This window comes from Drosophila suzukii, chromosome 2R (assembly GCF_043229965.1).
Source record: "Drosophila suzukii chromosome 2R, CBGP_Dsuzu_IsoJpt1.0, whole genome shotgun sequence".
Lineage (NCBI taxonomy): Eukaryota > Metazoa > Arthropoda > Insecta > Diptera > Drosophilidae > Drosophila > Drosophila suzukii.
In genome coordinates, this window is record NC_092081.1 from 19,785,507 (window position 1) to 19,798,301 (window position 12,795).

A 12,795-nucleotide genomic window follows, 5' to 3' on the forward strand; every position below is an offset into this window, starting at 1 on the left:
AGGCGCAGCTGAAATTGTTTTTTCATTTTAGCCCTAAGCTCCCGTGCATTCGGCATTTTTATTCCGTCCTCTGTTTATTTCTATTTTCAGTGTTCAGTTTTCAGTTTCAGTTTCGGATGCAGTTTGTTCTTTCGCATTTCGTTTTTGTGTTTGTGCATTTTTCATTACAGCATTGACAGTGACAACGACAGTGGAGTGTGTGCCCCAAAAGGCATGTGTTGGTGTGTGGCATGCAACAATGGGTGCGCTAGATAGTCGCCAGTGGCACTCGCTTCTGCAGCAGTGTGTGTGCTGCCCCAGGGGCCCACTGTGTGCGCAAGTGTGTGTGAAGACATGCCACTGTTTTTTTGTTGTTTTTTATTTTGTGATGATTTTACGGCTGCCCCCTCTCCCCATCGACATTTCCCCCAACGGGGGCACGCACAAAATGTGGCACAGTGTTCTAGTTCCACATATTGGTGTTCTTCCTAGTGTGGAACCAAACACTACCAAAAATTTCGCTTTCAAAGGGTCGAAAATGTGGCTTCGAATCAATATAAAATGCAGAGTGTCTGGTAGAACATAGTAAATCATACATTTTTGCCATTAATTAGCAACATAGTTTTTAGAAATTTAGAGATTGATAGAGTCCCCTTTTTAAATACCATGTTTTAGATACTTTGCTTATACAGTATACATTTATGCATAAATGTATATGCCTATTAATTATTACTAACTTTATCTTGCTGTTTATATAATTTTAAAAATAAAAAACATTGTGCAAAAGTTAGGAATCCATGTTTTAAAATTTTTTTATATTTTTATATATTTATGCATTTCTTATGTACCTTGAAATTCAACAATGTTTAAGTCATAGGTTCGCTTGGAAAATAATAAAAAAAAATCGAATGAAAAATAGTACTTAAAGGGTTCTTACGTAAGATCCTTTAATTCAAAATAACACCATTATCGTATGGATATGAATATTACCACATAGAATCGCTTTGAAAATATTAAAAAATTTCTAATAAAAAATAATAATTAGAGGGTTCTTAGGTATGATCCTCCAATTCAAAATAACACCATTATGGTATGGATATGAATATAACCACATAAAATAAGAGATGTTTACAGTACAAAATTCTAAAATATAAAAAAATTAATTAAAGTTTTATTAGATATTTTAAGTTACCTAATCTGAGCATGAACTTTGCAAAATAAAGGATATCATTTATAGAAATGTTGAAAATACAACGCCGAACTTGATAACATCACCCGTAAATTACAAAGGCGATTTATCAGATCTTCAAAAGATTATTCACTCAGGAGGAAGTAAATCCCATCTACTTAATAACCCAAATCAAGATCACTAGATTGTATTTAGATGGTAGGATTTTTCCCCAGTGTACTCCTGGCCTGTTCAATAGGTTTATTCGCATTTCTAGTTGCTGTTTGCACCCCGATTGGGCAAGCCAGCATTCTGGTGCTCTCCGTCTTATTGCCGGGCAATTTCTGGCTTTGTTGATTGCTTGACAAATTGCCAGCCAGTGATGGAGAGTTAGAGTGAGAAAGAAGACGATATACAGTCAGAAAGAGACAGGCAGACAGACAGTGGCGGCAGGGGGCAGCTTTCACTGCGAGTTGTAGACAAGTGTTCTTGTTGTCTTCCCCGGGGGGACGGGGGAAGCCCCGATTGCTGTTGTTGCGGTGTCAGCCATTGACAGGTGATGCACAGGTGATTTCCGCGCTCATCGCCTGACCTGTCACTGCACTCGACAGCGCCAATGAAATGTAGCAAATTAACGATTCCCCAATTCGACCTTTGTTGCGGTTGGTCCGCGATATTTGCCACATTTCATTTGATAGCCTCGCCCAATGCCTTTTGACAATATTCCATGCATTACTGCGTTGCTAATTAAATTAAATCGTGCTCGCTGAGCAGCATTGCATATTGCAATGAATAATATAATATACATATATATATATATAAATTCTATGCATCATTGTTTTTGTGTGTGATTTTTACGCCATTACTTTGTTTTTAGTCAAAAGTCATGATGTTTGTGTGTAAATCGTGTGTGATATTTACCGCAAATGCCGCATGCCGCAATATAGGCTATAATAAAAATAAGTGCCGTGGGTTTTTGCAGCCTGTCAAGGACACGGCCGTGCTTGATGCGATATATACGATATAATCCACTTGATGCCGGCATTTTGCTGCTATTGTTGTTGTTGTTATAGTTGTTGCAGTTCTATCGTTGTTGCTGCTGTTGCTGTCAATTGTTTTGCATTTGAGATTCAATTTATCAGCGCTTTAATTTCATTTCATTTGTCACTGCACTTGCATTTCAATTGGTTGACATTGCTTTAATTGAAACGTTTCGCTTCGGTTCTAATTGTTTTTGTACTGCTTTTTAGAGCCACTTTTTCTGATGTTTTCTTTGGTTATTTCAAACGAAAATAAATGCCATTTCTGCTTTGATTTATGCACATTTTAAAAGCCATTTGCAATTAACTTTGCTAGATTTAATTAATCGTTTTTTATTGTTTTGATTTAGCTTTGATTTTTTATTGGCAATCTTTAGTCACATTTTAGCTGGGAGCACGTGGCTGCCATATGCCAGCAGCACATTCGGAATTCATCATTTATTGTTCCGCAGAAAACTGCTCACGTTGCGTATACGTTGCGTGGACGATGCGCATACGCCGCGTTGACCGCACTAAAAAATTGCACCGCACCAAACGAACCAACCCGTTGCCGCCGTGGTCAAAGTTCAACTGACTGAAGAACAGCCGCGGCGTGGGAATTCGCTGGAGTTTTGTTGTTTTGGCTTCGGTTGCACGGCCGCTGCTTTTCCTGCTTTTCCTGCTGTTCACTGCTTTTACTGCTTTTCCTGCTGCCGCTTTAGCCGCCTGTCTGTTTACTTTACGCTTTCGCACGCGACTGACACGAGGACCCAAGGAAAATCGGGCAACACCAGCAGCAACATCATCAGCAGCACTAGAAGCAGCGGAAAACTCTGCACAGGCTTCGTGTTTCGCTGCTCTGGAAAATTGCCTCTCTCATTTTCCTTTTGGAGGAACTCTCTCTTTATAGCATCTCTGGTCCGCGTGAAATGTTTGCCTAATTGGTCCTTTGTGGGGGGAAAACGAAACCCTGCCCTCCCCCGTAAATCAATTCAACTGGGGAATTAAAAAGGAATCGGTAAGCCAGTTTGTTTAATTAATTATTCAATTTCTTCAGCTATTACGAGTAGAATTAAAACAATTAACCTAGAAAAAATCACAGAAGGATTATGCTCTTTGTCTGGGAAGTAGAAAATATTAAACTAACCTTATCTAATTAAAAATATGAGTTTAAACTTAAGATAATAATATTTAAATAATATTAATACATAAAAACATTTTAATGTATAACTTTGGGGCAGTCAAATATTTAATAAGAAATACTTACATATTAATACAAGAAAAACTTTAAAGATTTTCCCAAAGCTTTCTTAATTTTACCTTTATTGCACTGGGATTAAATATATATAATTATTTTCTCCACTCATGAAATTCTTATAAGTTTTAATTATCTAGTAAGCCCTAATCATTATTATTAGTATTTTATTTATTTTCTTCACTCATAAAAATCTTTTATTAATAAAATATCTAGTATACCCATACCCTAATCTTTATAGTTATTTTTATTTTTTAAAACTATTAGTTACCCTTAATAAACAAGTAATTTATTTGAAGTGCTGTCTAGTCATATATTAATTTGTTTGCAAGCCGCATTCAATATTGCCAATCCTCAAAGAACAGCTGTTACGATTTTATAGCAAACATTTCTCGGCTTCCGGCTATCTCTCGCTTTCTCTTCCTTGACGTTTCTGCGCATAGTTTGACTCTCCTGCTTTCACCACTCTCTCCGCTCTCTCTCTGCTTTGTGCAGCCATCAGCCGAGTGCCGAATGCGCCTTCGTCACGCGTCTCGTCTCGATTCGGGGACAAACAAAGCGCCAGCAAACCGCTTCAATTTGGGTTATTGTGCTGAAATTAGTTGGGACCAAGTTTTCGGGGCCCCAGTTTGGGCGAACTTAACTTTCCATTTCAGCCAGCTCATGCTCTTGGCCAGATTTGTGTGAGCTGAGGAGGATTGCATACTTTGGGGCTAGCCAGCAATCCAGGCTGAAGATGGCTAACACGTTTTAGACCTTATCGAGCACTGAAAGCCTTTTCGCGTTGGAACCACCATCTTCGCAGCTGCAATGCCAGATTCCGCTTGAATTCTCCGGATAACAGGGAAAACGGGGCTGCTGGGTGACAACCAAGAAAACGGGCGACCTCTCAAGTCTTTCGCAAATTAAATTATTGAAAGTTATTTCTCAAGGCTTTCACTCAAGTGTAAGTAAATGAATGGAAATGGCAAGAGCAGATCAAGGGTAACATAATTTAATATATATTAAAGCGTTTTGCATTTTATTGCTTGCTTAATTTGTGCAGGATTTTTAATAAAAAGTAGTCTTTGGATAGAAGACAGTTCCAATTAATAAATATTAAATGTCTAAAAGAGATCTTAAAAATGTATTTTGTTTAACCACTGGGTACTAGCAATCAACCAATCAATCAAAACGCAGATTAACTTAAAATCTCAGAAATAAGCATAACTTGTTCCTTATTTGAATACTACTTGAATGTTGGGACTTATTGTTAGTTTTATAAAAAATAAATAAATAAATGTTAGATCTTTTTATGTGGACTTTATGTCTACGAAGGCTCTTAAACCTCTACTGACCATAACCGCTACAATCTCAGAAAATAGATAATGCTGGCCTTGGGCTAAAAGGCCACTGGAAAATAATAACCATATATCAGGCAATGAAAACCTGACCATCAAACATCTAGCCGAGTATGTTAATTCCCCTTCTTTTCTCCTCGATATCTGTAACACTGACCCACTCAATCTCACTTTCCCCCTAGTATCCGTATAAATGGCCGGCAATTTCTGTTGCCTGAGCATATAAAAAGTTACACTTGCCGGCGACCCTTACTTTTATTTTATTTCATTTTATGTACCCGCAGCCGCAGATTGCTGCAGCTTTCATTATCTAAAAACAAGAAAATCACAGACAATCAGTTAACGCTGCTTGAGCAAATAAACTCGTCAGGACGCGCAAAAAAAAGAGGCGAAAGTGAAAGGCGGAAGAAAGGCGGCAGAGGAAGAAGACCAGACGGGCAAGAAGTTGGCCTTCTCGTGTGCTTTTTCGTTTGGTAGAGACCAGATCTCTTAGAAAACTCGGCGAAAAAGTTCGTCCAGAGTTTGCCCGTTTGCCGGCTCCAGTTTGCAGTCAATGGTGCGTCATTATTTTCATTTATTGGCACAATCAGTCAACGTTTTATTTCCGGAATGTAATTAGGTAAACTGGCAGAGACAAAGACAAACATACAAGCTCCTACACACACACATGCCGGAAATACGCTGACAGATGCAGATGGAGCCGGGAGGAAGTGAGGTAAAAGAAGAAGCAGCCACATCGAGTGTCCTTTATGGCACAGTAATGCGAGAAGTTTACGCCCTAGTAGGGGCAGCCAGACAGCCAGGAGTTCCAAGGACCCTAGAGTGTGCATCGTCTGGGCAAAGGCTGCTCAGCCGAGAAGAAGTCCACTGAGAACTGATATTCTATAAAAAGCCAAGGGCTAAAGCGCAACTAATATCGTTAAATTGTGTTTCATTGTTATTGCAAAAAATCTGAATATTTTTAAGAAATAAATGTCTTCACTATACAAAGGAAAAGGTACAATTATTATATATTATGTCTCATATTTTATCATAGGTATATTATCATAAATACAAAAAAACTTTATATGCTACAAGCTACCAACTAAAATCTATATTTAATTTACCTTTGACATATTTGGGGTTTTATTATTATAGTTACATTGGGAAACATTCTTATAAAGTGTATGCAATGATTAAATATTTAAATAAAATATGACAAATTTAATGGAGAAATTTACAGCTTTTCTTACATACCTTTCATATCCTCTCTCCCGTGAAATTCCTAAAGGCCATACAACTATATCTGCTAAAATAATCTAGACTTAATATTTGAAATAATGTAAATATACAATAGACTTACCTTAAAATCATTGTAGCCATAGCTGCAATACAATGAAATAGGCAATTTGCAATCAATCACCTTGTAACCTGAGAATAAATATATATTAAATATATATTTTAATCACTCAAATCAAAATAAATAAATAATATTATAAGAATTAAAGCATGTACTTTATTATTAAAGTAACATTAAGAGACATTCTAATAAAGTCTATCTAATGATTTAATATTTACTTAGAATATGACAAATTTATTGAAGAAATTTAAGCTTTTCTTAAACACCATTCATATCCTCTCTTCCGCGAAATTCCTAAAGGCAATTCAACTAAATCACCTAAACTAATCTAGATTTAATATTTGAAATAATGTACATATACAAAAGATTTACCTTAAAGTCATTGTAGCTATAGCCACAAAAAATGCTATAGGCAATTTGCAATCAATCACCTTGTAACCTGACAATATATAATATATACCATATTAAAAGACCATATTAAAGCATGTAATTCTTGTGATCGAAAATCCAACCTCTTCACTGCAGGGGTATAAAAGCTTGCCTTATGCAAAAGCCAACTCTGCCAAAGAAAACATCCTGCTGTTACCTTGAAAGGGAAATTCTTAGTACTACAACACAATAACATCCTTTCAGTGTAGACTTGACCTCGCCCGGCGCAGTTGAAGTACTCGCACAATATACTCCCAAATATAAACACGCAATTATTTGCGTATTGCGTGGAGGGTAAATTGCCAGGGGATAGTGGGCGAACTTGTTCATACGCTGATGGAAAACAACATCTTCGATGCGGCGATGCTGGCAAATTGAAAACAAATGGGCAGGAGATAGACCTTCTGGAAGGGGTTTTTCGGGGGGAAACGGGGGACGCTAACAAGGCAAAACATCTCAAACCAAATGGCATTGGAAGTGAAAAACAAGCTGCAGCAGCCAGTGAAATTTGGAAAATGCTGCTACCTCGGATGAGGCATGAGGCATCAGCGTCAGGTAGCTGAAAATGGAAAACTTTTGGCGCGCGGAGATGAATTGCTGGCTGTGCCGGCACACAATGCCCAGGAAAACACTCCTAGTACCCCTAGGAAATCGCAGGGAAAACCCCAGGAAAACGCAGGAAAAGCCAGCAGCTGGCTCCGCGCTGAATGAATGAAGCGAAGCGTTCCAGATAGAATTTGAGCGCAGTAAATTTTTCAATCGACTCGCTAATAAAGGCAATAAATATTCGATTCGCTTTCGTTTGCCTCCGTTTCGCTTTATTTCGATTCCATTTCATTCGATTCGTTTCGTTTGAAGTATTTGCTTTTTGCCTTCGACTGGCTACACTCCACCCAGTGTAGTTTTCTATAGTATTATGTTTGATAATCCTGCAGCTCCCTTTTCTTATCGGCCATTTTCCTGCAATTCTGCTCGGTCTTATTTTCAATTTTCTTGCCGCTTTGTTTTGCTTTCCCACTTGTTAGACACTGCGACAGCGAAAATTTCATTTCGTTTCACTGCATTTCACGTTAAATTCAATTTAACGTGCTGGTATTTTTTTCACTCCTATAGGAGGTATACCTTATAGCCCGACCTCGTTTGGCATTATTCGGGCAAACATAGCTCACAATTTCCATCGTTTCCACCGCCATTTTCCATTTTCCATCCAACATTCAACATCCAACAGGGTGCATTGTTCCCTGTCCGTTGTTCGCAGTAAATAAAAGGCGACGCAACAAAGCAGAAATGAAGAAATTCCCCAAAATGGAAATGTGTCACACAATGTCGTTTGGACTTTTCCTTTTTTTTCCGCTTTTCTAAGTTTCCCTGGAAGCGTGTTAAGCGCATAAATGAGCCACAAAATCGGAATCAAAAGAATTGCAGGACAAAAACTGCTGACGCAGATACACTAGCTATAGTTTTACAGCCTCTCATTTTCATTTTTCAAACATTTTACCCGGGCATCGGGTTTCAGTAGTCGAACGCCACTTAACCAAATTGAATATGGAAATTGATTTTTATTGAAATTTTTGTCGATTCACTCGGCCGTTGGCCAGATTAGATTATCCACCAGTTGGCATCATCGATTTCCCCAGGAATTTTCCCAACGCGGCGAACTTTGGCCAAAGTTTATTGAAATATTTAGCGGGAACTTAAGTAATAAGTTGCCGAATCAGTACGCAAAAGATTAAAGTCCAATAAACTAGGGAGCAGAGGGAGGGGGTGGAAAACTCGGCCAAAACCACTGGTTTTTATTGGAAATTACTGGCAAAAGTTCGTCCGCCCAGATAGTAATGGACTTTTGAGCCCTTTGGGCCGCAAATTAAAGTATGTCGAAGTGCTTCCCTCATCCACCTTCAGATGTTGCAACAATGGTGGCCTGACAATGATTGCTTGCAGAGAGATTGCGATGAGGTTTCCACTACCACCAACACCACCACCATTTCCACTTTCACCAGGAGTCCTTAATTATTTTTTCACTGACGAACAAGGCCGAAACGAGCTGCCAAGCGGCCAATTATCCGCCATAATGCGGTGATTTAATTTAAAAACCTGTCACAAAAAAGGCATGTGTCTCCCAGTTTTTCACCCAGCTGACAAAGAAGCGCGAAAACGGCTTTGTTTCGGCCATATCTTGTTAATTATGCCCAAGGCTGTGGGTAGTGGTTGAATTTATGGCTGAATACATGACGACAATGACACCTTTGCCTGTCCGAAGCGCAGCAATTTACGACTTAATCTGCGCTTAACCGGGCTAGGAGCATCTTTTGTCTTTTCCCCCACTGCATTTTGGCACTCTAAAGTGAACAAAGTCCGTAGCCAGCTTACCGGGCACTTTATATCCGCTTAAACCATTTCATTATGGCCAGCAGGACAAAGGGATAGCTGGCTTAGTTTGTTGGCCTGGCCAGCAGGAAAACAATGCACTCGATGCAGTTTCGATTGCTGGGGGAAAAGGTTTCGACACATGCCAATAGACCTCATCCAATTATGCTTTGTTAGCCTGGAATTGGAAAACACAGGTAAATTTGATTTATTTACCTGCCGTATATGTAAGTTAATTTAACCCTAGTACTTCTAAAATACATACGTTTAAGCCCGAAAGTGCTGGAGTCTTTCAGCAATCCATTTGGCAAGTGGTTGTTCGTTCCATTGTGAATGCCACAATTTTGCTGGCATCTGCTCCCTTCTTGCCATCTTGCCACAACAATGCCCGCAAAATGGCAGCCAGATCCTGGCAAAAATATGGCTGATGAAAGGGCTCCACGTCCCTTGGCTAAGACGGGAAGTTGAGGCTCATGTATCATTCGCCTGATTGATATTTCACAATTAATAATTGCCCGACGTTCGGCTTGATTGGCATAATGTGAAACTTCAATTTGGAAGCATTTCTCTTCTAGGAAAATGAACACAGTGGAAGTTATTGAACTGGAACTATTTCTTGATTAGCTATTAGTTAAGTAGACAATCTTGTTAGTTGCAAAACAATAATATTTAATTCAGCGTTGCTGAGATTATATTGGGGTAAAAATTATAGGTTGGGTTAAAGATTACACAAAATAATACTTTATAAGCTAGTATTCCATTGCTTAAAATTTACTAATGTTAAAAAATAGTTTAGGCTTCATGGGAACTGAATGTAAGGTAACTCAAATTTCTTTTTAAAAATATTTGTCCTATTTTATACAATGAAATGTATAGGTATTTTTATAAAGAATAGATTGATATAATACTAATTTGCCTAGAAAATAATCGACCGAATATAATTGTGAATGATGTAACTTCAACATTACATCCCAACTGGCAGCTCTGTTGCATCATCCACCGTGAAAGGTGCAAAATGCAGCAACTTACCACTTAATCCGGGCTTAAGTAGCCTCCCCTTTCTTCTTATTTCTCCTGCCTTTCTCCGCTTTCCCTTTCGGAAAGTCCTGGCCGAGTCCTGGGCCCCACCGCAGACCAGTTGAAATCCCATCCAGATCCCGTCCAGAAGCCGCAGTCGAAGCTGCAGCAAAAATCGAAAGCGCCGCTGCTCTTTGTCTTTTGTTTGCTGATTGCATTACGTCCTCGGGGCTTTTGGTAGATCTGCTGGAATATACATACCACTCTCCCCGTGCATGTAGAGCAAAAGTTTTAAATTAAAAGTCCAACGCCAGCTTATGGAACAGTTTATAGCCGCTTAAGCCGAAGGAAACCATACGGACGGAATGAAATGGATGGTATAAATGGAGTGGGGGGGGATTAAATGCAGGCGGAAAATTCCAAATGCCAGGTCGAAAACAATGCATTTAGCCGTCGACCAATGGCAGCAGACATTGGCTATTGTTTGGCGATGATAATGGAAATCTAATCACTCATTTTCTAACCCACCCACTCCACTCAAATCGCAAATTTCGCCAGAATTTTAAGTGACGTCAGGCGAATTTCTGGCAAATTTCTTTACTTTTAATAAACACTTTTTCGCTGTTTGATTTCGTTTGCTCTTTTCGGGACTTTTAAATGAGGTACACACGCCCACATATCTGGCTTTTGGGTTCCGGGTAGTGGGTTCTGGGGAAACGGAAAGTAAACTGTTGGCACATGTGTGTTTATATTGCTAATAACTTGACGTCTGCCTTTGTATTTGTCTTTGGCGAAATGAAATTAAATTCCTCGTGTCAGTCGAGGGAACATTTAGGCCCCAGCGGCTGGCATGGGATGGCTGAAAATAGCCGGGGTTGTGGCAAAAAGAGTCCTGGCCCTGTCACAATCAGAAGCGAGGGCCCCAGGTCCGGAATGTGTGTTTCTGCTTGTGGGGGACAAACAACGATATGTACATTCGTACCACTCGTAACATAAACTAAAATAGAACTTTGATGTCAGGCGACATCAGCAACAGTTTGCTGACCACCGAGGGCCGGGATAGTGATGCTGGTGGCCCTGGGTTGATAATAATGACCTGGGGCTAGGGGCACATGGAGAGTCCTAATTAGTTTTTATTAGGATGCACATGTTGCTGCCGTTCGCTGGTCAGGTGCTTTCCGCTTTTCTGTTTTCCAACCATGCACTGGGATAGAAAAATGAAACCTCTAAGAAATATAACAAAGAAAGAAGTACTTATATTATTATTTCATTCCTAAAATTCATATGTTAAGACTCTTAGCCTAGGAATACAGTTCATAAATCAATTTTTATTATTTTTATCAAAAGTTGGGCAATCTATAAAAACCATATTTTCTTTATCTGAAAAAATTGGACATTCAATTTTAAACAGAAAGTATCCTTTAGATAAGATAAGACTGAAATTACATATGATACTATATTATGAGTTATAGAATATAATGTAGTTGAATGAAATTAAGGTTCTTACAAAGATTACAATATTTATTCCATTCACGATTTAATATATTTACCAATTATTTTATACAAATAATAAATACATTATGTAGGCAAGGTGAAGATTGTTGATAGGTCTTGTAAGGTATATAAAAGCTTTATTTTTAGTGGCAAACACACTTTTCTCGCAGTGTTCGTGCTACAAAAGCGGCAACAGTCGCTTCCGATTCGTGGCTTGGCTGCTGCCGGAACCGGAAACGGATGTGGATGCGTGTGCGCTGGGCTCCAGCGAAGCAAATGCAACTGTTGCAGGTGGAAATGCAACTGCAGTCGCAACAGTTGCAGATGCAGTGACCTATACAGGGTATGCGGGCAGATCAAAGTGGATGGGAGTGGTTTTAAGTGCAAAACGCATCATGTGGTTAATGCACTTTAATTGCCGTTGGCCATCCGAAACTAGACCGTTGGCAGTGGTGAATGCAGAGCGCCACCTGGTGGTGGTGGCACCCACCTGCAACACCCACCTGCCCCGTGCGCACCATTTAACTTGATTAAAGTTCGCATTTGGATAACTTTGAGGCACTTCTAAGCTGTAACAAAAGCGGAGCGCAGCACTAAAACGTAATATCCACCAGTAAAATCAACTGGAAAAGCCCCGACCAGCCAGTAAATCTACGACACACAAAGGAAATGTTATGGCTCAGCCGCTCCCCCTCTCTCTCCCTCGCCGTGTGCCATCTCGCTTCCACTTTTCCGACAATTCCCCGGCGTGCAATGAAAGCGTTAATAAATTTCATGAGTCCTCGCATAAAAACTTCCGTCCACTTTCTCCCCGCACACCCAGCTTTGCCGCTTTTCTCGCTTTGAAATGCAAATTTCGGATCCTACACTGCACCCCTGGCCCCTCCTGGAAAATGTAAATCACATTCACAATCAGATTAAATCTCAATAAGCATTGGACTAAAATTCAAATGCCATTTTGCCATTAGACCGCACAAATATTGTCACAGAAAATCAAGGCCCCCGAACAAAAGTTTCCAGCAGCGTTCGGCCCCTCTCACAATTTTCCTCCGACTTTTCCACACATATGGCGCAGCGGGTGTGTTTTCCCCTTACCATTTTTTTGTTAGTATTTATATTTAAAAACATGGCAGCAAATGCGGAGCAACACGAAAATGTTGCATTGAATTAACATTTAGAGAACACAACAAAAAATGCCGTGTTCGGCAAACAACAAGAACCGAGCTACATGTTACACATTTTTAATGTTCTCGGGTGGTGCTTAAAAACGAAAAAAATATAATAATATTGCGCGAAAAAATGCAAACTAAAATTAAATGAATGCAAATAATTTACAATGGAATAAAGTGTTGACAGGGGAAAGTTTTGCCCTGGGAAATTTGCATAAA

At 39.4% G+C, this 12,795-nt stretch overlaps 1 protein-coding gene across 1 annotated transcript in view; it reads right to left on the reverse strand.

The window, feature by feature from the left end:
• dpr13 (defective proboscis extension response 13) overlaps positions 1 to 2,916 on the reverse strand; it is a 38,948-nt gene extending 36,032 nt beyond the window's left edge. Inside the window, exon 1 of the mRNA XM_017075118.4 lies at positions 2,069 to 2,916. Within this exon, the coding sequence (XP_016930607.2) occupies positions 2,069 to 2,192 (124 nt within the window). The 5' untranslated portion in view covers positions 2,193 to 2,916. The remainder of the gene's footprint in view (positions 1 to 2,068) is intronic.
• Between the last annotated feature and the right edge of the window lie 9,879 nt (positions 2,917 to 12,795).